The sequence below is a fragment of the Protobothrops mucrosquamatus genome, unplaced genomic scaffold (genome assembly GCF_001527695.2).
Source record: "Protobothrops mucrosquamatus isolate PMUCROS unplaced genomic scaffold, P.Mucros_1.0 scaffold24, whole genome shotgun sequence".
Taxonomy (NCBI): Eukaryota; Metazoa; Chordata; class Lepidosauria; order Squamata; family Viperidae; genus Protobothrops; species Protobothrops mucrosquamatus.
This window is the reverse complement of record NW_015386409.1, coordinates 401,665-426,776: the sequence shown is the minus strand read 5'-3', so window position 1 is coordinate 426,776 and position 25,112 is coordinate 401,665. Positions and strand designations below refer to the sequence as shown.

The 25,112-nt window shown below is 39.0% G+C and overlaps 1 protein-coding gene across 1 annotated transcript; it reads right to left on the bottom strand.

The window, feature by feature from the left end:
• Window positions 1-3,473: 3,473 nt before the first annotated feature.
• On the bottom strand, window positions 3,474-22,159 carry LOC107283030 (NADH-cytochrome b5 reductase-like). The gene is made up of 7 exons (XM_015810871.1): window positions 22,143-22,159; window positions 18,442-18,621; window positions 16,252-16,400; window positions 12,346-12,433; window positions 9,168-9,272; window positions 6,121-6,324; window positions 3,474-4,447 (listed from the first exon to the last, which is right to left on the bottom strand). Exons 2-7 carry the CDS (start codon window positions 18,616-18,618, stop codon window positions 4,244-4,246), a joined length of 927 nt encoding a protein of 308 aa, XP_015666357.1. The 5' UTR covers window positions 18,619-18,621; window positions 22,143-22,159; the 3' UTR covers window positions 3,474-4,243.
• Window positions 22,160-25,112: the final 2,953 nt, after the last annotated feature.

The following is a 25,112-nucleotide window of genomic DNA, read 5'->3' as shown; positions in this document are numbered from 1 at the left end:
TTATCGCTGCAATTTTCTGAAAAGCATCTAAAACTTGAAAATAATCAAGACTATTCTGATCTGGAAAAGCTGCCTTGTGAACTGATATATGTCAGCCACAAGCAAAACCTTGCACACCCCAAAAAGTGGGATGAGGATCCAGAAAATTGGTCTTTCCCTGGAGCCATGGGACTGAAATTAAAGTGGGTAGTTTTTTTTCCAAACCCAGGGATCTTTCACCTGGGATTGCAGAGGGACTGTGAACTTGGATTAAAAAAAGATTACAATTTTATTTTCCCTAAAACAATTGAATTTTAGTTTTTAATTCAATAATGTATGTAGACAACAAAGCAATTAATGGCCTCTAGACTCCAAAAGTGTTTGTTAACTTCATTAAATTTCCCTATCTAAAATGATTATACTCTTAAAAAGTGTATTATCTTGTTATTAATTTAATAACTAACCTCATTTAATAACAAACACACACACACACACATATATACACACACGTTTATATATATATATATATATATATATATATATATATATATATATATATATATATATATATAAACGTGTGTGTATATATATATATATCACCGTGTTACGTATTTCCTATTTTTTAAATATTTTGATAACCATATTTGAACATTATTGATTTCATTTGTAATGGAATCTATATTTATGCATTTAAATACCTTTTTCCAAGAAAGGGTTTGTAGGTTTCACTAGACTCTTACAGTCTAGTGAGAGACTGGACATGGATAGAGAACTGCCATTAGCAAAACATGAACTCAACCTGACAAAACAAGAGAGTGTGAGAAAGAAATTTAAAATTGCTCAAACTTTCTTCCATTGATACCAGCAATCACCACCATTGGCTTATTGATTAAACCACATTATTTTGTTCCATTTTGTTGATAAAGCATTTGTCCATTTATTGTCGTTCTTAACACGTGCCCCAATTCTCTTCCTTTGTATGACACAACATGGGGAGTTTTATATTTTTCAGGCACTTTTACAGAGCCTGATGCTGATCAAGCTGAGAGGGAGTGATTGGCCTCAGGTTATCCAGTTGGCTTTCGTTCTTAAGAGAGATTAGAAACTGGGTCTTCCCTTTTCTACTCCAATATCTTAATAGCATAGACATCATAGCTCATTGGTGTGAACCCAAAATTGCATGTGTTCCCCGTAAAACAAACCCCAATAGCTTAGGATTGATTCTTGCTTTCTTAGCCAGTCACTTTTCACTCCCACCCGTCTCTTCCATCCTACCTCTGCATCTCCTGATTTCTCCAGGCAGCTGGCCTTGACCTCTCCTGCTTCGCCTCCTCAGCAGCTGCTGGACTTTTATCCTACATCTTGCCTAATGAGGAATTAAACTATTCTAGTTCCTGAGCCACACCAGTGCAGGCATTCATGGAGCCATGGCTAGGAGGCAGTCTTTAAGGAGCATAGAGAATTCAGAGGGAAATGGCTGAAAAACTTCACGAGTTATCCTCTACCTCAGTGGTTCTCAACCTTTTTAATGCCGCAACCCCAACCGGTCGTAAGTCGAGGACTAAACCGGTCGTAAGTCGAGGACTAAACCGGTCGTAAGTCGAGGACTAAACCGGTCGTAAGTCGAGGACTACCCAACCGGTCGTAAGTCGAGGACTTTCCCTGCCTGGGAGCGCCGCGCATGCGTGGTTCCGCCCCCTGCGCCGGCCGAGGCGTAGCTGGCAAGTGGCAGAGACCGAGCAGGCCGACCACCAGCTGGCCCAGCCCAAGGGAGGTAAGGCACCCGCCGGAAAAGGGGAAAAAATGGCGAACAAAAAAAATGGTGGACAAAAAAAATGGCGGACAGCCTTGCTTGGCGACCCCCGTGAAATGGTCGATCGACCCCAAATGGGGTCCCGACCCACAGGTTGAGAACCACTGCTCTACCTGAATCTCTTCAGCTTGTTTCTTTTGGGGGGGGGAGAGAATTTAGCAACCCGTATCCATGACCTGGTCTGAGCTGGTGGATAGTATCCCTGGTTTGCTTGAAGAAATAAACATTTGTATCCATTCAACTTGTATGCTTCACTGTGTAGTATTTCTTTTGAATGCAATGTGCAAGTTTCTGCAACTAGTAGATCTTGGCTGGACCAGCTGCTTCTTTAAATGTTAGTCAATAGCAGCCTTGGGAAACTTCAATAGGCTCACTGCAGCCCAGAGTAGAATTTCTAAGCTTGGCTTAATGGAATAACAGAGTTGGAAGGGACCTTGGACCTCAAGCAGGGGCTTAGAAACAGCTGGGAGGAGCATGAAGCAAACAGTTCAAGCCTCACAAGGTATCCTATGAGATCTGCAGTCTCTTCTTCCTCACCCATCTATTTCACAGATCCCAAAGTTGATCAATAAAGGTAATGCTGTTGCATATATGTTAGATTTTTAAGCAGGTACTAGACTCTATGTAGCATTCATCGAAAATGCAACAGGGATGCATCTCCAAACTAACACCATTTGGACAAGTGCGAGGATCCTTCTGTTCTGCTCATGCTTTCTTTCTAAATAATAAAACTAGCTGCAAATTTCAAATCCTCATTGTAGAACATTGGTTCATTTTTTCTCAATTGTTCCTCAGATTGAAAGCTGAAATATTAGATTGCTGGATACTTAGATCTTCCTTACTACTATCTGAAGATGAGGGTAATGGGAATACACGTGTTTCATATTTGGATCAAGTCTGTCTCCTATGATTCCACATCAGTTTAACCCTACAGAAATGTTTGTCATCAAATCTGCTGATTATCTAAATGCTTCGTATACCCGTGAAGCTATTTGGATATAATATATGCACATTATTTGAAGGCATTTTCACATGGTACCAATGCCTGTAAGTTGTAAGAACAAATGTCAACAGTAATGTCCTATCTTTCTTAGCATGGTTAAAATTGATGTTGATTATTAATGATTACTGATAGCTATAATAGTTTACATATTTCATATAAATTCTTCCCAGCCAAAACCATAGTCCCATGTGCAATACATACATGACATTGTACTGTATATACAAAGATATGAGGCTTTCCATTGTCTTGAGTCATATCACTGAGCTACCTGTTAAGATTAGGCTAAATAAAGATACGACAAACTCAAGCTAGAAACATATTATATACAAAAGCAGACTTTCTAGCACCAAACTATAATCTTTCTCTACTTAGAAGCAAAGTTTTATAGATTATTATATTGCTACTGGGAAAAGTATATTCACTAAGGTTGGGGCATTTTCTATTCACAAAGCAGTTTCCATGACTGAAACAAAACAGTGCAATTTTCCATTAGGCTAAAATGTCAGGTTTCCTAGGTTTTAGAGATCAATATGTTTGTTCCTCCTAAAACAGATCAGATGTAGTCCTTATGATATAAAATGAAACTGTTTCAGTCTCTCCTTATAGTAGATTTTGCTACCTGAGCTTAAATGGGTATTAATAGATTCAGTAAAAGTTAAAATATAACCAAGCTTAATGATATTCTTATCAGTGTTTTATTGGATTCAGTGCTCCATTATAAACAAAAACAAAGTAGAAAAAGTCATAACCAGCATGATTTGGAGACTTACTGTGAAAAAAAATGCAATTCTGTTTATTTATTCTGTTATTTATTATAACAATTACTGCTTTGCTAGCAAAATAATTGTTGGGATATTTCACAAATGTATATTTAAATTAATAGGAATAAAATAATACTGGAATCCACTGTTTCCAGTTATTGTGATTCTTAAAGAAGTGGCAATCCAGTGGATTTAGAGTGTACTAGGCCGAGATTCACAATGTGTCCTTCAATTTTCTGAAATCATTTTGCAGAGAATGATGATAAGGCAAAACTCTGATAATATACAGCTACACAGCAGAATGTTCTGCTCAGATATTATCCACAGTACAACATAGCAAGAGATATATTTCTATAGTGTAATTCTTGCACGTGGTTCAGCTTGGCATGGAGAAAGATTTTCAGCCAACTCAGATCAATAACTGGAAGATCAGAATGATGACTCTGATCCTTGTTCCTGTACTATATACATTGCACTATACCAGATCTCAATTTTCCCACAAAAGGTAGAGGAATTGTACAAAACATTTGCAACAAACTGAATAGTAATATAATAAGCTCTGAAATGTTAATTTACAGAACCATTCATAAAATTCTTTATATACATCATATAAAGTTTAAAAATAGTTCAGCAGACCTGTCCATTAATAATATCTGTAGCCGAGATGCCCACTTTATTTGAAGTGATTTAAAATATAAAATATGACTCGTTTTCAAAACCAATTGCTTTCAAGTACTTCTCCATATCTTCATTAAATGTCACTGAGCCACATACTAAAACAAATGGTTGCCTTCTACATGTGTTCACCATACTCTTAATCAGACTTTCATCTATTCGACCAAGACGTGTAGTCTCTCGAAAGCTCCATGGCAGATTTTTAAGTGACTGTTCCTAAAAGGTAAAACAGATAACATGTGCAACATTTGCAAAATTCACAAAAATATATCATGAATTCTAATGAATTAAGATTTCAAATGCATTTTCAGAACCTCACATTAATAGAAACAGTCATATCTGCCTATCGCAGTCATTGGATTTGTAGAGACTTTATTTTAAAATAAAGTCCTACTATTCTGTTTTAAACTGCTTCACAAAACCTCCTATGTAATAGTCCAAATCCAGCTAAAATTAGTCAATGGATCATTGCCATTCTTGGCTAATACGTAATGCTTAGTTAATTTGAGTCGAAGGTGAAGAAAATGCATTCATACAAGATTGATCCTTTATCAGGTTAAACCCCAAATGCATACTCTTCCTTCAAACTAGCTGATCAAAGCAGAAACCTGAATATCTTGATGACTTCTGAAACAAATTGCTTGAGAATGTCACTCAGATATGCCCTGTAATGCTATCAATACAGAATAAGTAGTTTACTGTCTCGGGAGCCCTATTTGTGTCATAAGAGATGCACAGAATTTAAGTATTTGTAGGAGGACAGAAAATGTAGAGAGAATGAAAAAACCATTAAAAGAATCATAAAGAGAAGTGGGGAAAATGGCACTGGACTGTTGGAGTAGCCATCCTCTATAGCAGTGGTTCTCAACCTTTTTAATGCCGTGACCCCAACCGGTTGTAAGTCGAGGACTAAACCGGTCATAAGTCGAGGACTAAACCGGTCATAAGTCGAGGACTACCCAACTGGTCGTACGTCGAGGACTTTCCCTGCCCGGGAGCGCTGCGCATGCGTGGTTCCGCCCCCTGCGCCGGCCGAGGCATAGCTGGCAAGCGGCAGAGACGGAGCAGGCCGACCACCAGCTGGCCCAGCTCAAGGGAGGTAAGGCACCCGCCGGAAAAGGGAAAAAAAATGGCAGGCAGCCTTGCTTGGCGACCCCCGTGAAATGGTCGATCGACCCCAAATGGGGTCGCGACCCATAGGTTGAGAACCGCTGCTCTATAGATTTTAAGCTGCCTTGTGTTCTCCAACAGTAGCATGAAAAAGCCTGAATTGGGCACAAAAAAAACCTGACTCCAGAATTGAGCAGGTTTTTCTTGTTGCCCAATCTAACCTAACATCTACAATATAGGAAGTAAACTTCTTTTGGGTCCTCAGGCCTTGAATTGATATAGATATGCTTAGAGATGTTGCAGCTAGATCACTAAAGTGCTGGAATTATTTAAACGCTTAAAAAGGGACCAAATGGAGAGAAAGTTATTTTCAAAAGTGGAAAGGGGCCTGAGCTGGCTCCCGCAAGAGTGCATTCCAGTGTTTATAAGCAATACAGGATTTACCTCTCTGGTGTGCCTGGTGAAGGGATCTCACATAGTGAAGGCATGAAAAAATAAATTTTCAGCTGTCTGCATCAATCTTTATCTTCACAGATTGGTGCTGGATTTACAGAGCTTCAGTCAGGAAATCCTTCTTAACCCTACCTGTAGTCATCAGGGATTGAACCTGGCCCTCTGCATGGAAAACATGTACTCTGCTGCTAAGCTACAATCCAGTTACATTGAGATTGCAGGATTGTCATGAATTCGTCATCTACCACTTGCAAAGCGCATAATATAATCAAATGAAGGGATTGTCTCAGAAGTACAAAGGGACCATTTCCCAAACAAATATTTACCTGGCTTAATACGTAAAATGTCCTGATGTTCCAGAATCGAGACTGTTCTTGAAGAAGAGTTTTCATGTAAATATTTTCAAAAGTTCTGAAGCAGCCTACCAGAGTTACAAAAGTTTCATCATCTTCATTTTCAGTTATGTACTGGATAATAGGAAGCATTGGTGCAATGCCTGTCCCAGAAGCGAGCATGAGGAGTTCTCCATACTAAAAATTAAACAAAATATAGCAAATGTGTCTTAAATCATCAAAAGTGGAAAGCAAGTGGTTTGCAAGATGACTTTATGATACCATCTCATCATTTTCTGTTAGGGAAAGGGACGGAGTAGAAAGGAGTGATATTCAAATGACTTGAGAAGCCAATTATGTTCAATGTTTCCCATATTCCTAGACTGAATCTCAGTGTTTTCCCTGCATTCATAAGAAAGAGTCTATGTTGTGTAAGTTTCCACAGCTCTGCTCTTTTTTGTCCATTTAATGAAAGCAGTACCACCCCTTTGTACTGTAAACTCAGTCCCTGTGGCACCTGCATGTGTAACAGCATGATGTACATACGCAAGGGGTGGGTCTTGGTTTTTTTAGTGGCACAATGCTGCCAATTCCACCAGAGTGATTAATTGGAAAACTCCATCATCATCTTAACCCACAAACAATTCTATGTTGTAATGTTTTAAAGACCTTCCTCTATAAGTAAGGAGAGAAAGAACAGTGCAGATTGGATGCAACTTTTGCACGGCCTTATTGTAAAGTTGCAACAATGTAAAACTAGAGTTTGTTCCATTTAATTTACAAATTCATAAAGAATGGTGGCCAGCTTGTGATAGGAAAAAAATTAGTTCCAATGAATGATTTATCATTAAGGATACCTGAAATCCCAACTATATGTTCATTAAAACGTAATTGGAGTATGAGAACTGTAATTAGTAAAGCTTAAAAACAGGATATAGATTATTATAATCGCAATGTGATTGATGATTTTTGCTTGATTGAATTTTACCTAAAACTCTATTAATTTTAATAAGCAACATTATATTTAGGAAAGAGAGAGGAAATTTTTGATAATTAATCTGAGCTATACTTATATGATTTTGTTTTCGAATGATTTGTCACCCTGACCACCACGTTGTGTCCCAAGCTTTTGTAAAAAATGAAAAAAACCAATAAAACTTTTTTACAAAAAAAAGAAAGAATGGTGGCCAGCTTTAAACTGAAAAAAAGAAGTTGGATTTACATCACTTTGATTTAAATCAGTCCATGCTGGATGATTCCATCTAAGGTACATATATGTGTCACCCACAAATAAATATATTTTATGAACATTTGCAGTGTAAGCCCACATATAGGAACAAAGGTATACTGATGGAATGTTCCTTAGCAAGTGAATTTTAGATTCCAGCCTTAAAGTATCTGGTTAATCAAAAAAAAAATATCCACAAGAGTATTATTTATTTGGATTACTGCTTTATAACTACATAATTTTGTATTAAGAATAATGTTTGAAGGAGAAAGATGACTAGCAAGATCTTAAAAAGATGATGCTGATAGCTATTAACAAATACAGCCCTATACATGTTTAGCCTATTGCCTGAGCTTGATGAGCATTGCTTTCAAATAAAGGGGACTAGGACCATGCTGGAAATATCCTAGTTTAAGTTCATATGCAAGAAACATTCTTTAATCTGGTTGTATAAGTGTTCCCAGGATGACTTCATTAGACAATCTGCCCTTAATTGCATGTGCAATGGGATTGGCTGTTATTCCATTATCTCAGGAGTTCCCTACATTGGCAACTTTAAGAGGCATGGACTTTAATTCCCATGATGGCTGGGGAATCCTGGGAGTTGAAGTCCATGTGTCTTAAAGTTGCCAAGTTTGGAAACTGCATTACCTGAATTTTGTATTTGGAAAGTATTTGTGCTCTCCCCTCTATTTGCAGTATTGGTAACGCTGCCATAAGATCATACACTAATAGATGTGAATATATACACACTTCAGCCATATGCTACAATCTCTTTTTCAAAACTTTGAAAACAAATTATAGTAAATAATGACAATGTTTACTGATATATTTCTACTACTCTCAAAATTGGTTGGTCCAGTCATGGTTATGTGTATATGGAAAACATACGGCTATGTTCAAATTACACTTTGTGACCCTCTTAAGCTATGTGTATGACTTCTAGTAAATGACATTTTTAAAATCTTCAATCAGATATCCTACGGCAATTATGCTGTCTAATCCAGGACCTTAAGTTACAGGAATAAATTACATATAATCAAAGTATACCTGCTGTTAGTGATTCCAAAATAATAATCATAATATCTGGCAACATCCAGTTACCTTGGACTCTCTATAGATTAGTCCACATTACCTTACCCCACCCTTCTCTAATATGACATTCTCTAGATATAGCAGTCTTTAATTCCCATAACCCCCAGCCAAAGATGGGCATGGTAGTCCTTCTACTTTGATTTCATACATACTATTGAGGCATAATGTTATTTGCTTTGACTTATAATATTACAATATAACATTATATGTGAACAAGGTGAATATCACCAGCAGTAATTCAATAAATCACTAGGTATTTAGTAGTTAAGTAGTTAAGCAGACCCTGACATAGCGTTAGAATAATGCTAGGAAGAATTTAGTAATAAGTAGTTGAAAGGACAAATCATAGATGAAAATACAGGAAAAAAGACTAAATCCCCCAATCCAAAAGTTGCACAAGAACTGACAGTATTTCTAGAGTTAGGGCTAGATGATCAGGACAGATTCACATGCTTTTAGTGTAAACTTACAGTATGCACTCAGAAACGAATAACTATTTTAGAGATACCTTTTTCTAGAAGAAAAGTACACTGACTTTAACACACTGCAAATCTTGATTGTTTACTGTGTTTTCTGAGTCCTTATGGTAAACAAACAAACAAACCCAGCAATAATCCAGGAAAAAGGAGATTGGCTTATAGATTTTTTTCCCCCTTCATTTTCAAAAACCAAAACGAATCAATATCGGTGGTTGTTTGCTATCTTTTATAGGAATTACCTGATTGGCTGTATAAGCAAAGCCTCCAAATGGTCCTCTCCAAAAAACGGCGTCTCCCGTTTTCCATGACTTTATGTATTGGGACATTAGTCCAGTTTTATAGCACTTGCAAAAGAAATCAAAGAAAGCATTTTTTTTAAAATGGAGAGAATACAAATTTCAAACCAGTTATTCACATCTTCTCAATTAAAACTTTTTTAAAAAAGCATTGGGGTACACATAATTACGGGAAAAAAATTAAATCAGAGTGATACTTAAATCTAGCATTTGTGTACAATGCTTCATTACATTCAATTTAAATTAAACATTGTCTTTTGCTTTTAATCCAGTTGTACTGAGAGCAGAAAAACTACGTAAGTATTTTTAAACTTGCTCGAACTACGAACAATTTGCAAGCAAGTTTTATTTAGTAGATATACTAATTAGCAGCAGCTGCAAGTAACCATTCATCCTCTGTGTATTTATAGAAAGAAGAGAACATTCTGAGAAGTAAAATTCCAGTTGTGTTATTTTGCCTCGTTTGAGTCTTCTTTCAGTTATGAAGTTTGAATAGAAATAGAACTGTGACATAAAATTTTTTGTTCACAATTGAAACCCTCAAATATTCATAAGTAACACTGGTAGGAAACATTTTCATGCATAACAAAAGAAGTGGGATAATGAAAACTAAAATTGCCAATATATACTGTTATTGTGCCAAATAACTTTCAATGGGAATCTAGACAAGAAGAGAGTTTTGTGTAGCACCTTGAAAATTAAAATATTTATTATAGTGTAACTCACTGTACATCTTACTTAAATTTGCATTGTTTTTACCCAGCAATTAAGATAAATGTTTTCTTCTCATTTATCTATGGCCATTTCTACGGTTAAATTTTACATGCAATATTAGGTTGCTTTTAATGTGTCATGTTAAAAAATGTTTGCAAGTCCAGCTACAGTGAAGCAAATGGAGATATTAAATTAAAGGGGTGGAGAATCAAGACTTCAGCTGCTATGTGTCTCATGTAATGGAATACTGGTTTCAGGGGAGAAAATGTATTAAGAATAGATTTCTTCTTCATTCCAATGCAGAAACAATCAGAGTGGTTTATAATAAATTCTTCTAAATAATGGAAGGAAAATTCCTGCAGAGGAAAAACTCTATACTAGGCTTTACTAACCCCCCTCTAAAAATCAGACTATTAAAGAATCATTCAAAAATAAGGATAAGCATAGAAATTCACCACTTATGTACACTTAACTGTAGTGCAGTGCTGTAATCATGGAACACAGAGGCATTTGAATAGCCCTTGGATAGTATATTAGTCGTAAAAGCAGGAATAGTTATACTACTATTAATAATACACTACTTCCCAAAATTGTCTGGATTGAGAACAATCCTGGATTGACAACAATCTATACCATATTATACAAACGATGGGTGTTTTTATCTCTTTTGTTACTGTTAGAGATTAACTATGGTTTCATTTGGGTTGAACAGATTCTATAGGAAAGGAAAGCATTATTACTATCATTATTACTATTATTGCAATACAAAAAAATTCTGTGTAATAAGCAAGCACAGTCAACCTATAAAGATAATGTATTAATGCAGATTAGACATAGTAAAACATTTCAGAGTAACAGAATAACAAAGTTGGAAGGAAACTTGGAGGTCTTCTGATCGAACCCCCTGCTCAAGCAGGAGACCCTAAACCATGTCAGACAAATGGTTATCCAATCTCTCTATAAAAGACTCCAATGATGGAGCAACAAAAACTTCTTAAGTTCCCCTGATTAACTGTTCTAACTGTCAAGACATTTCTCCTTATTTCTAGGTTGGTTCTCTCCTTGATTAGTTTCCATCCATTGCTTCTTGTTCTGCCTTCAGGTGCTTTGGAGTATGGCTGACCCACTCTTGTTTGTGGCAGCCCACTGCTGTCATGTCACCCCTAGTCCTTCTTGTCATTAAAGTAGACATACCCAATTCCTGCAACCATTTTTCATATGTTTTAGGCCCTCCAATGTTCAGAAAGATTTATATATACAACCTGTAACATTTCAAAAGAAGTATGATGATACCAGAAAAAAATAGCACACAATCTATGGTAAAATCTTGAAGAGTTCACATTCCTAGTGATGAGCCGAGGGCAACCTGGTGGCTCATTATGATTTTCTTCAAGGACCCGCTGCAACAAAATCTGTTTTCCACTAGGGCAGGGGTAGGCAACCTTGGCTCTTTTATGACTCGTGGACTTCAACTCCCAGAATTCCTGAGCCAGCATGGGAGTTGAAGTCCACGAGTCATAAAAGAGCCAAGGTTGCCTACCCCTGCCCTAGGGTGTTCATATACATTAAGCTTATTCTTAAATTGAAGATTAGCCAACTTTCCTTCTGAGTATAAGCATACAAGGACAGCAACTACTACCCTATGGATGAACCATGACATTCACCCAGGAAACATGTCTGATTTTACATGGATCCTGAAGTTATACATAGCTGTTGACTATATCTGATGTCCTGCTCTGTGATATGTCCATTTAACTGTCACATACTGTATGGTAAGTTATTATGTTTACCTTGGTTTCTAACAATCTTTTCATACCTTCATTTCTGTGGTTGAGAGTTTGGGAATTATGGGAGATGTAACCTAACCCACCTGGAGCACACTAGTTTGTGGGAGTGTGATTCATACGGACAGAAATGGCTTAATTTTATGTTGAAGCAGTTTAGTTGTTCCCTGCAGTTCAAATTACAAATAGAGAACAAAACCAATGAGACCAACAGGACAGAGGAAGATGAAAGCAGAAGAAAGGACCTCAATGTTTCTGATTTTAAGGAAGGGACTCCCATTTTAAAGGGCTCTCCTATGCAGAAACCTTATTGCCCATTGTTGATTTTCAAATGGTCTGAACTTTCTAGGTTGATCATTTTTCTAAGTTGCAGGAATACATGTTTCATTTCAATAACAGAGAACATCCTGAAACACATCAGCTCCGTTATTCCATCTTATGGTTTTGTCCTGCTGCCTAGGCTGAGTAGGGCTTGGTATGGGGCAAAGAGAATACCAACGAACCAAAACTGTAATTACAAGCCCCCCCCATTATAAAAAGCCAAAGCTGAGCATTCTTGTGGCATAGAAGATGACCGTTGCTGTGTCAAGCTGTTAATTTATAGAACAAAGGCACCTATTTACCTTTATTAAAACTTCAAAGAACCCTTCGGCATTCACAGGCGTAATTGGAGTATAAGCTCTCTGAATCTCCAAACTGTTCACTATTCCTCTGAAGGGGGAAAAAAAGGGGGAAAGGGAGCAAAGATCAAGGGAGGGAATCTTGATTTGAATCTCCAACAATTCTTGTAAGCCCTGTACGATTCTCACAACAAAGGCTGCTGTCTGAAAAGCACTGCAGGCATCCTTCCTCATCTCTATGGGTTATCTTCTGTCAGCCAAACAACAGACTATTCCCTCCCATTTTGCAGTAAGATCACAGAGATCCAAGTATTGAAATAACCTCAGGTTTTTCCTCTCCAACACAGCCATATTACCTCCTCAACAATTCTTTCCTTTCCTAAAGCCAGATACGGTTTTTTTATGTTGTACTGCTTTGCTGCTACAGAGTAAGAAAAGAACGACACCGGGGGAAGGTGAGGATTATGAATAGTTTGCAGCAGAAAAGGGTTTTCATCTTGACATCATTGTCGAAAGAATAAATAACCGATGTGTAGAAATAAAAATTAACAAATGATACCTGCTATGCTTAACAGCCCGGTGTTTTTCCAACAAAATTTATTTATATATTGTATTTATAGCCAGCCAATTCTGGACAACTTTGGACAGCAAATAATTATAAAAACCAAGTATAAAAACAATGGATCAGGAGAAACACAACAGTTAAGCTAAAAAGGACAACCCACAATCAATTTCTCACCCAGCAAAGTTGCTCTCCAGTCCCTTAGCACAAATCCTGGGATACAGCTAGGTCTTCAGGGCTCATTTGAAGAAAAGCTGTTCCGGAGGGCAGGAGCGATTACAGAGAAGGTGTCATGGCTGACTCACCACGCACCCCTGCTTGCAACCAGACAACGGAAACGGGGAGGGGGGACAGAAAGTATTGGTATGCAAGGAAGGCTTGGGAGGGAATTGAGGAATTCAAGTGAGCCGATGCAGTGCCCGGGACAGTCCCAATACCCCAAGGTCAAACGCTGGGAAAACTCTGAGCTGCTCAGAATGTTCCCATTACAAAATGAATACAATTGATTGGTGGACAATGAACTGTGGGGAGGTCCAGGGGGAAAGGGGGGCGGCGAAACTTTAGAACTGGCTTTGCTACTTCTGCACCTTTGTGGAATTATCAGTAAAGTTTACTGATTTACATTTACCAGTGGGAAGGCTGACGTTAGGCATGCTTCTGGGATTACATCAGGACATATTCTCAGCAGATGGGACATGGAGCATGACAACTCTGTCTGAAAAGACAGGATGGGCAGAAACCATGGGAAACAGGCAGTCCCTCAAATCATGAGGCCTACGCCATGAAATGCTTCATAGGTAATAGCCAGCACCCTGAATTATATCCAGAAGATTGCTGGCAAGTATTGTAGTGCAGCTCACAAAGCAGAAGTGTTACATGGATCTACCATAGTATGCCTGTATTGCAACATTTGGACAGTTGAGTGATCTTCAGGGACAATCCACTCTAGAGTGCATTGCAATAATCCACATACAAGTGAACAAGTCATGTGACCATGGATAGGGCCTCCTGGTTCAAAAACAAGCATAACTGGTGCACCAAATGGATCTAGCAGGCAGGCTGATCAAACCGCAACAAATGCAAAGCCTCTCTAGAACTGAATTTCAGCTATGATCTTTGGTTCCTGATCTGTGAAACTTTACAAGGCCTACCAGTTGGCAACTGCCATATGTCCCCCTGCCAAAAGACCCTGCCTGATGCCAAACATGAAACCTAGAGGGTGTATCTCCAAGAGGGGGGTACTCCTCCTCTGAAAACACCCGGTTTCAATAAAACATGCCAAGTCAGCTGCCTCTTCCATGGTCATGTCATGGATAAGGAGGTCTTATACAGGCTGATATAGAATTTAAGAGCAGCAATCAGACACCAAAGACAGGAAGGATTTAGTAGCTTAGCATCCAGAGTGAGTATTAAAGGCCAGAAGGTGGGATTGACCTCAACCACTGGTATTATTTTTCCTGTATGTGGCCCACCCTTGGATTCCTGTCATGTCTTTCTCTGCCCATCACCACCCTAAGGGGTATTTCATGCCTTTATTTCTTACCCTGTCCATGCCTGACCCTGATATTTCTCCCCCCCCACCTCAGTTAAGAGAGCCATCCAACCATCACTCACACTCTGTCAGCCTTGTAAGGTAGAACCTGACTAAGAAATGCATGCTGTATATATCAGAATCAGGCCATTAACAAAACTGACAAGGCATTGTCAAGTCAGTTGAAGCCACCAGTTCTGGCATCTGGTGGTTTTATATAGCAGGCTTCTCTGTGTTAGTCTTCATTCTGGTCCTGGCTGCAACTCTTCAGCATTTTCCATCAATACCGACACCTTCTGGGGCTACTCCTTGACTAATCAGACAAAATACCTTAATCAAACACTTTGAGAGCTGAAGCAGCCACAGCCAGGCAACGCACCACCATTTTCTTGTTCTTCTTGTTCAAACCTTTCTCATTAAACTTCTTGAACGTTTTTAAAAGTCCCAAGAGCTAGTGGTGGGATTCAGCCAGTTCGCCCCACTTTGGCAGCTAATTTTTTGTTGCCCAGGCCCAGAATGGACTTCCGGAAAAGGCATCCACACAGAGAACCGGTTGTTCATATATTTTAATCCCATCACTGCCAAGGGCTAATATAATAAATGCCAGAATTAAGGAATTTTGGAAACAGAAAGTCTTGGATTTTCCTATGCTTCTTGATAGCATAGAAATATTAATTCAATCTAGATTCATTACCCCATACACCAGATAACTGTAGACTATGCAGCAGCATAAAATAAGCAGATGGTTAAGATGAGTCTAACATCTTTGCAAGATACAGGTTTCATTATTATGCCTGATATGTATGTATCTATATATATGTGCTCTCATTTTCTGATTGTATCACTATACAATTTTTCCAAAATGTTAATATGGAATAATAGTGTTAGAAATAGCCCTGAATAGCAGAATTTATCTTGCAGTCTATAACTTCTGTGATATAAATGGAGATTTCGTCATGAAAGGCAAAGATTCTGTCCTGAGGTTGGCGATATTCATTTATAGAAATGGATCTAAGTGCAGCTATTTTAAAAACTAGAAAGTGATTTGAATTTTTCCTTGTCAACTCCCATTATCTATCAAGTGCAAATCAATAACAGACAGCTGTGAAGCTCAATACAGTCCATATTATTATTCATTATTAAGTTAGGTGAAACATCCAGCTATCAAAACAATTGTATAATCTTAGTATTAGTGCAACTGCTTGCTATCAGCAGGTTTATTTATATGACTATTTTTAATGGCTCACAGATCATTCAGATAATCAGTATAATATAATGGGCAATGAGCTGCAGGAATGCACAATTATTTAACCATATGTCCATAGGGCAAGTCCTGCTAGTTACTTTAACTAATAATTAGTTCTCACAATTGTTGGGAGGATGAAAGTTCCTATGCTGCTTTGGAATTCCTTGGGGAAAAGGCAGAATACTCTTATAATAAATATATAAATTGTCAAAGAGATGGTTTTATACTACATTTTATTTACCTACCTAACAGCAAAAGGATTACATTGTCCTTGTGAATTAATTCACTATAATTCTATATTCTCTTTTTCCTATAAAGTGGTTTTCCTACACACGTTTAATTCTACCTCCAGTAATAATGCAATTGAAGAAAAATGCAACTATAGGGTAGCATATGCTATACAATTAACAAGATTAATAAACTCAATGAATTCACACATTCTTTCAAAAGAATCAGTTTAGGAGTGTGGTAATTATGATGTACTCAGTGTGAAATCTTTACAGATCAAGAGTAAAATCGAAAAGCAAATTGCACACTATGGACAGTTTAGCTATAGATTTTATACAGTACCTTAGCACAATATGTTGTCCTAAACTCAACCCCAAGCTGCTGTTTCCAGGCAATTTAAAAGTGTACTGGTAGGTGTCCTCGGTCAATTGAGTCACAGAACTTATGATGAAAGCCATAAATGTTTCTGGAGTTAGGTCTGAATTGCTACTCTGCAAGAGCAACAATAAATGATTACAGTTTTAAACAATACCCTCCAAACTGTGAGCCAATTCAAAGGTGGTACTACAAATAAAAAAACCCAAATACAAATGCAATCATTATCTAATTCAATAGGTTCCCCTTTTTGAAATCCCATTTAAATTCCAATACCTAAGTTTATTCACATAATTCTGAGTTTGGCGATGCCTTTCTTGCTAATGAGGAAAGAAACCTAAAGACCGTGGGACTAGTAAAAGCAAAAAACCTCAATGTCTAGCAATAGAAAGTATGGTAGAACATAAGACATTTTTCTGTCTAGCTTTTCTTACACCATTTTTTTCAAAAGCAACTCCTTATTTTACACTAGACTAGGGGTCCTCAAACTTGGCCCTTTTATGACTTGTGGACTTCAATTCCCAGAATTCCTTGAAGTCCACAAGTCATAAAAGGGCCAAGTTTGAAGACCCCTGCACTAGACTTTCTGCCTGCCACATTTCTCTCTTGGCAGAAGTCCAAGAGGGCTTTCAACAGTTCCATGACAGCAGGTAAAGTTCTCTGTAAAGATCTAGTTAAAAACCTTACTTTTTAGACCGCAGTCTTAAAAAAACATGTTACCTACCCACATCCTCAATAAATAAATGAAATTCTTAATGTTATTTACCATGGTTTTAATCTTTTTCTGAGCGTGAAAGCCAGAATAGAAAGTATTCTTTTTGAACCTTTTTTTTAGCCTTAGAATTAAACATTTTGAACAAGAAAATAACAAAGTATCTGTAAGTTTTACATTGAGGGCCGAGAGAAATGGCTTCCAGCCTAGAATCTCAATCAGTCTCACTGCAAATAATGAAAAATCCCTAATCCTGACATTTTTATTTGTTGACCCTCACATTCTCCTGATTTCTCCATCTGTATACATTTCCTCTGGTTTTACAAACTCATAAAACCATCTGTGCACTGTTTACTCACAAGTAAGTTCCAAGAACTTCAAGTAAATTTGTTTAAGCCTGTAGCTGTACAGGTAGTCCTCGATTTATGACTAGTTGCTTAGCAGCCATTCAAAGTTACAACAGATCTCCTCAGGCTACTTATATAACCTGGATTTGAAATTCTGATGGATGTCCCCCCCCAGGTCATGTGATTGCATTTTGGGCATTCAACAACCTCCCCACATTTAGAGTCATTTACAAAATCCCACAATGAATTTCTGGCAAAAAAACCAAAAACCTACTGCGGGTTTAATGATATTGATATTAGTTGATATTTCTACCGAGGTCTAGGCTACAGCAAACAGTTACAAAACAGAAGTCTCATTTGCAATAATACATTCTCTAGCATTCCTCCAATATTTATTACTAATACTAATGATATATTTATCTTTATAGATATGGTAAGGCTTAATTTGTACTTTATTAAATATTGATTGATTAGATATAATACTAACTATATAACAAACACCTGTGCATTCTCTCCAGTTCTGGGAAATTTGAGAAGCTTGACTATATTTTAGAAAGCTAAAGCAGGATAACCTTAATCTAGGAAAAAAAAATAGGTGCCAATATGAAAAATGCTTGAATTAAATGTTTTCCCAGAATGTTACCAAGCGTCTAGTATTCCTCTCCCTGAATTTTGATCCCAAATATTTCTTTATCTTTCTGACTCTTATCCACCAAAAGTTTCACAGCAATTACAAGCAAAATAAAAGAGAGCGAACACCCTGATTTTGCATCTTTAGTTACTGGAAGACTTGTAGGGAGAGTTCCAGTTTGCTGTAATCTTTGCTGTAAATAAATGAAAATTTTTTAGGTCTATGTAAGCATTCAAAAGAAGTGCTTTGCAAAGCATGAATACGACGTCCTCTTCAAAGCATTAAAGCAGCTGCATCTTTTGGAAGAGCTATGTTGCTGCTTTGGGGGGAATGACAGAAAAATGAAACAACTATGCACGCAAGCTCAACACAGAAGCAGCCAGCAGCCTTCATTTGCATTAATAAAATTTGTGAAGCATCTCTTTGAAATGTTTTACACAGCCCTAGTAATTTTAATAATACTCTACTTGCTGCTTCTTTCTGGAGAGGAGGCTTATATCTTCTTTTGCCTTGGCCTCTTCCCACTTCTTTAGGTCTTCCTGATATATGTCATAAATGCAGGGTTTGCAGCCACTGCCACAGCACTGAGATGACAGGGGCTCTCTGGGCTTCAGAGACAGCCAGACTTCTTCACTCTGATCCATTACCTACAAAACACAATCCAACATTATTCCATTTAAAACTGCTGGATGGAGATGATCTCTCTCTCTTCTGCACAGACATGGAAGCATGCATCACTAAGTGCAGAATAACTGCAGGGCATATGATGTACTGTGATGCGGTTAGGCAGCCTTGGAATTTAAATGAGGAAAGGCCAGGTTCAAAAGTCACATTTTTAATAAAGTTCTTTGACATCTTAGGCTCTAGCCCAGGGGTAGGCAACCTTGGCTCTTTTATGACTCGTGGACTTCAACTCCCAGAATTCCTGAGCCAGCTATGCTGAGGGGAAAGGGAGAGTTTCTAAGCTGAGCCATTCTGGCTCAGGAATTCTGGGAGTTGAAGTCCACGAGTCATAAAAGAGCCAAGGTTGCCTACCCCTGCTCTAGCCTATTCAGACCAGCACGAAATGTTAGAACCAGCTTCGCTACACTGTTACCAGTTTGCCTTTAAGTAAAGTGTATTCTTTGTAGCCATGGCCCCCAAAGTCTTTCTTTGCTAACTGACCGACGTGGGACAGCTGACACTGAGTCTGAGAAGAGGACTTGCTTATTAAAGAAATCCAAATGCCCAGGCTTCTTGGCTATATGAGGATATGCTCATCATTTCAATTTGTGGCAGGGTTGCTAAAAATGACAGGCTGGACAGTACCAGTGTACCACCTATTAGATGGTTATTGGACAATGGACATTTTCCCATTATTGAACTGAAGTTGGCAGAAAACTACACTGGTAAAAATTTGCTTTCCCCATAGCCAATATCTATTCAACCTGTATTGACTCTGTTGTCACTGCAATCATTAAATATCCCTCCAAAGTACTGATCTGCAAATGTATTCCATGAGCAGCAGAGCTGGTTTCAGACATTTCTTTGTTTTGGTCATGCCCAGAGAGAGATAGAGTTACTTTGTTTGGGATATGGACCAAAACATGATTGCTCTTGGAACAAACTGGTTTAAAGGCATAGATTAGAAGGATGGTAAAATGCCAAGGACATCAAGTGAGTAAGGGGGGTGCAGAGGGAAAAGATATTGGGAAAAATATTGGTGGGGTGGCGGGAGAAAGTAGTCCAGATGTCAACTACCTCTACATCTGTCAGAAAACCAGATTGGTCAAAAGTGCAAAATCCTCCGCAATCCCCCTATCCTGCTGACTTAAATCATTTTGCAGATCAGCTGCCTCATTCCTCTGTACCTCATTGGTTAAATTCATTTAAAATACCCTGGAAGGACATTGAGAAACTGAACTGTGACCAGATGAGAGTAACCAAGGTGATCAGCAACCAGAAAGAAAAAATTCTGAGGAACAGTAGAAAAGTGATGGGAATATTTATTGATGAGAAGATAGCAGGGAGACACAATAATTGCCTTCAAATATGTGAAAGGCAGTAGAGGTCAGGGCAGAATTGTTCAGAGTTGTTCCAGGACACAGGATAAAAAGGCAAGGAATTAAATTACAAGGAAGTAGATTACAGGTCAGGAAAAACATCTTAATGGCCAGAGTTATTCCACCATGGAAGAGACTGGCTTAGCTTTTTTTTTTTTTTGGGGGGGGGGGTTTAAACAAAAACAGGATGTACATCTGTCAGGTATAGATCCCTGAACTAGGCAGGGGGTTGACCTTATTTCAACATCATGGGTATTACTGGGTGATTGAGTCCCGGCTCCTTGTGCTATGCACACAGTGAAAATGAACTAAGGGTGAGTGTCAATCATCCAGTCGCACCTGCCACTTTGAAGCTAGCACTGTTACTGCAGATTCCCTGACTTAGGCTGGAAGGTCTAAAAATCTCTTCCAACTCTTCATCCTGTGAATCTATAGGCTGTGCAGGGATCTTGTGAGGGGGTTGACGGCACTTTTTCTTCCTCCCCTCCCCCTCCCAAATCACTCTAGAGTCCCTCCCAATATTGGCCAAAGCAATTAAAACATTCAGGGATTTGTTTCAGCTGAATTAGTGGGCAAGCAGACAAGCCTGTCTGCTGCATGCTCTTCCTCCAGATTACAGTGTTTCTCAACCTTGACAATTTTAAGGCATGTGGACTTCAACTCCCAGAAGTCCACAAGGTTGAGAAACACTGCTCCAGAATAATATGAGACAACACCTCACATGTTTTACACTCCTCGAGAGGCTCTAGTATTGGAATAAAGGGAAATGCTACTGTGATACTAATACAGCTAAGAACGATTGAAAGCTACCACGCTCATCGGGGTGGGGAGTAGTTGAAAAAGATACTGCAAAGGCATGTGCAATCAGAATCGAGCTGGAAGGGACCTCGGAGGTCTTCTAGTCCAACCCCCTGCTCAAGCAGGAGACCCTATACCAGGGGTAGGCAACCTTGGCTCTTTTATGACTGGTGGACTTCAACTCCCAGAATTCCTGAGCCATCTGGGAGTTGAAATCCATGAGTCATAAAAGAGCCAAGGTCGCCTACCCCTGCCCTATAGCATTCCAGACAAGTGGCTCTCCAGTCTCTTCTTAAAAACCTCCACTGATGAAGCACCCACAACGTCTTAAAGCAGGGGTAGTCAACCTTGGCTCTTTTATGACTCGTGGACTTCAACTCCCAGAATTTCTGAGCCAGCTAAGCTAAGCTAAGCTGGCTCAGGAATTCTGGGAATTGAAGTCCACGAGTCATAAAAGAGCCAAGGTTGACTACCCCTGTCTTAAAGGCAAGCAGTTCCACTGGTTAATTATCCTCACGGTCAGGAAGGCTCTCCTTAATTCCAGCTTGCTTCTCTCCTTGATTAGTTTCCACCCACTGTTTCTTGTCTTGCCTTCTGGTGCTTTGGAAAACAAGTTTTGACCCCCCCCCCCCATTTCTTTGTGGCAGCCCCTCAAATGCTGGAACACTGCTGTCAGTCACCCTTAGTCCTTCTTTTCTCTAGACTGGCCATGCCCAATTCCTGCAAGGGTTACTTTGGTGTCCCAGTTGGGTACAACTGGGGCAAGCCTTAATGCAGTGTTTCTCAACCGTGACCATTTTAAGGCATGTGGACTTCAACTCCCAGAATTCCACAGCCAGCAATGCTGGCTGTGGAATTCTGGGAGTTGAAGTCCACATGCCTTAAAATGGTCACGGTTGAGAAACACTGCCTTAAGGCCAGGCCGTCGCTTGCAGAGCTCTCTTTCACGCCTCCAGCAGAAAGAAGAGATTTCGAGCCTGCGCGGCCCCGCCCCCGAGCCTTCCTAATTTCTGCGAGCCGGGGCGGAGGGAGGGAGGGAGATCGCGACGGGGCGGGCGACAGTTAGTGGGTTACACAGGCGGAGGAGAGGGCCGTACGTGAAGCGTCGGCCTAGTTTTTACCGACGGCGAGTGAGCGAAGCGATTCCGCTGGCCCCGACTTCTACGACCGCCGTGCCGCCGACCGATTCGCTCTCGCATGCTGGGCGCCCTGGGGGCAGCGCCGCCACAGAGGGCTGTACGGGCCGAAGGCCCTCAGGCGTCCCTTGCCTCGCACTCCCTGGACTCTGAAGGGGCCGCCACCCGGGGGAGCCCTGCCATGGTACTTACGGAGGCCGCCGCCGGTGCGGGTGCAGCTGCCCGAGCTCGACACGGTGACGTACGCGGAGAAGATGTACCCGGTGCCTTGGCTGGCGAAGCCGACGTTCCCGAAGTGGGAGAGGGGCTGGGACGACCCTTACCACCGCCAGAGCCGTCCAATAGAAGAGCGGCCGGACTACAAGGCGCGGCCTTGCTACGAGTTTCACCGCCGGAGCCGCCTGCAGGAAGGTACGGTCGTCGGTGGGGGGCGTGGCTTGGTCAAGGACAACCCCCTCCCCCCGCGCGCGCTTTTGGTGGGCTTCTGCCAAACCTTTTTGAACGTGGGCGGGGGGGGGGAAGAGGAGGACAATTCGATTATCCCAGCGGCCTTCAAACTTGGCCCTTTTATGACTTCTGGACTTCAACTCCCAGAATTCCTTGAAGTCCGCAAGTCATGAAAGGGCCAAGTTTGAAGACCTCCTGCACTAGACTTTCTGCCTGAGGAATTCTGGGAGTTGAAGTCCACAAGTCATAAAAGGGCCAAGTTTTGAAGACCCCCCTGGATTATCCTGATGGAGCCAGCAACTGGGCGCTCTCAGGTAAATTGAGTTAAAAGTTATCCAAATAAGGAACGGGGCTAATCTTAATTTGTATGACAAGGACTGATGCTCAGGGAAAAAAAAAAATGTTTCAATAGTTACATTAGTTGTATGTATATTTCAGTGTTATTTTTTTTGTGTGTGTTTTTGAGTCAGTTATTCACTCCCGTTGACTGCCTGGACAAGTCCCTGCGATTTTCTTGGCAAGATTTTTGGGAAGTGGCTTACTATTTTCACCTTGCTAAGGCTGAGAGTGACTGGCCCAAGGTCACCCAGTGGGACTAATAACTCATGATCTCCCACTTTTTAACTTGATGCCTTAACAACTACTACATCAAGCTGGCTCTCTATATTTACATATATCTGTAAACAGGTAGCATGTAATATTGTAAAAAAAAAATAGTCCCATGTAATCTTAGGTTAGCCATACTGGCCCAATTTATTAGGTGCAAGGTCATTTCCATAACAACTCAAGCCAGTATCCATTTATAATTCCTTATTGTGCTTATTTATTTATTTATTTATTTATTAAATTTATATACCGCCCTATCTCCCTTGCGGGACTCAGGGCGGTGAACAGGCGATACTAAAAACCACGATAATAAATAAATAGTTTGTTTTAAAATCGAATTAAATAACAGGCCTGTTCTAAAAACACACCCGTAAAAAAACTTATGCCATCTCCATGCTCTTAGGAAGTTCTTTGCCTTTATAATTATTCTTTTTCCACTTCTGTAATCGGATGTAGAAGTAGTATACAATTGTTGTCATTGTTGGAGTGACTTGAGCATTGTGTGTAAGGTGAAAAGCATATATTAGTTTCTCTCTGTGTTAGTGAATATGTACATATTTATTTTGAGGTGTGAAGCAAGCATTGTGGCTAACCAAGGCAAAGCTAATAAAAGGCTTACCCTCCCCAATACTTAACATAATGAATGACATAACTCACCAGTTGGAGGACCAGGATGAGAGAATTCTAAATGCAATTTCTCGTGCTCGTTTTTGGGCTGGCACTGAAGATGATGTTTCATTTGATAAATACAGGTATGTTTTTAGCATAAGTTTTGTTTGTAGCTTCAGGGCTGTTGGTGTTGTCATTGTTTTAAAATTAAGTGTGTAATTGGATAATTTCTTACAGTAACTTCCCAAAATGTATGGAAGAAATATCTGAGATACAGCTTATTATATCTTCACTGGTTTCTGCTTGTAGAAGTAGTAGTTCATCCTCTTAAAGGACTCAGAAATGTTGTGTTGGATATATGTGTAAATTCTTTCTTTATTCTTTATTGGCCAAGTGTGGTTGGACACACAAGGAATTTGTCTCCGGTGCATAAGCTCTCAGTGTACATACAAGTAATAATGATAATCATCATAAACATTAAATACATCCATCATAAATTGTAAAATACAGCATTTTATCATAGGCCATAAGATGCAACACTTAGTGATAATCATAGAATACTAACTAAGCAAACAACATAAATCATACTAGCATACTAAAAAAACAATATAAATTGTAAGATACAAGCAACAAAGTTACAGTCATAAGATGATAGGAAAGATGAGGAGTATCATAGTAATACAGTAATACATATGTATATACATAGTAATACAGGCTTTCATGCAAACTGCCCGGAGTCGCCATGTGTGAGTTGGATGGCCATATAAATTTGTTTAATTAAAAAAATATTATAAGAACATTATTTTACTGTCAGGAGTTTGGGAAATGTTTTCCTGAGATTTTACCGTGTTCTTTTACTGTGTCCCAGTAAAAGAACTATATGAATCCTCATTGGATTAGAAAACATCACATACTTTGGGGAGAGAAAAATTCACAGAATGCCAAAATAATGGCCAAATCTAATACAATTTGGTCATCTTGTGAAATTTAGGCTATTTTTTAAAATCAGGTTTAGTTTTTGGTTGCCTTGCCTAAATTTACTGCCCCCGATCTATCACTTAAAAAAGGTAAACAAAACAAATGCAAAAAATGTGTTTTATTATATGATTTCATTACTTTATATAAATGATTGTTTTTTCTGAAATAAGATGGATTCTAGAAAGTTTGAAGGACAAGTAAATCTAAAAAAATGAAACAATAGTTTTGAATGTATGGGAAGAATTTTGCAATAAATTTAATTTCATCATTCAATATTCTATTTTGAGAGAAGTCATGAAAATTATTTCTACCTTCCCAATCACTGTCTCTGTCTATAATTAGAAAAGGCAGATTAAATTTGGGAAATAAGTATAATTTGTACTTATAATAATTGTTAATTTGTATAAACTTCATTATATTGTAACAGTTGAAGTAACTTAAAAACCAATTGGATTAATAACAAATACCTGGTATGTTATCTCATGTACAGTTGTAACTATCACCTTATTTTGTGTTTGCCAT

What these genes read in the sequence shown, in the direction of transcription:
- LOC107283030 (XM_015810871.1), bottom strand. Translation starts at nt 18,618, where the DNA reads ATGGATCAGAGTGAAGAAGTCTGGCTGTCTCTGAAGCCCAGAGAGCCC. An exon ending in TCTCCAGAAAGAAGCAGCAA is followed by an intron (nt 16,401 to 18,441) that starts GTAGAGTATTAT and finishes TTGCTCTTGCAG; the next exon opens with AGTAGCAATTCAGACCTAAC. An exon ending in GGACAACATATTGTGCTAAG is followed by an intron (nt 12,434 to 16,251) that starts GTACTGTATAAA and finishes TTCCCCCTTCAG; the next exon opens with AGGAATAGTGAACAGTTTGG.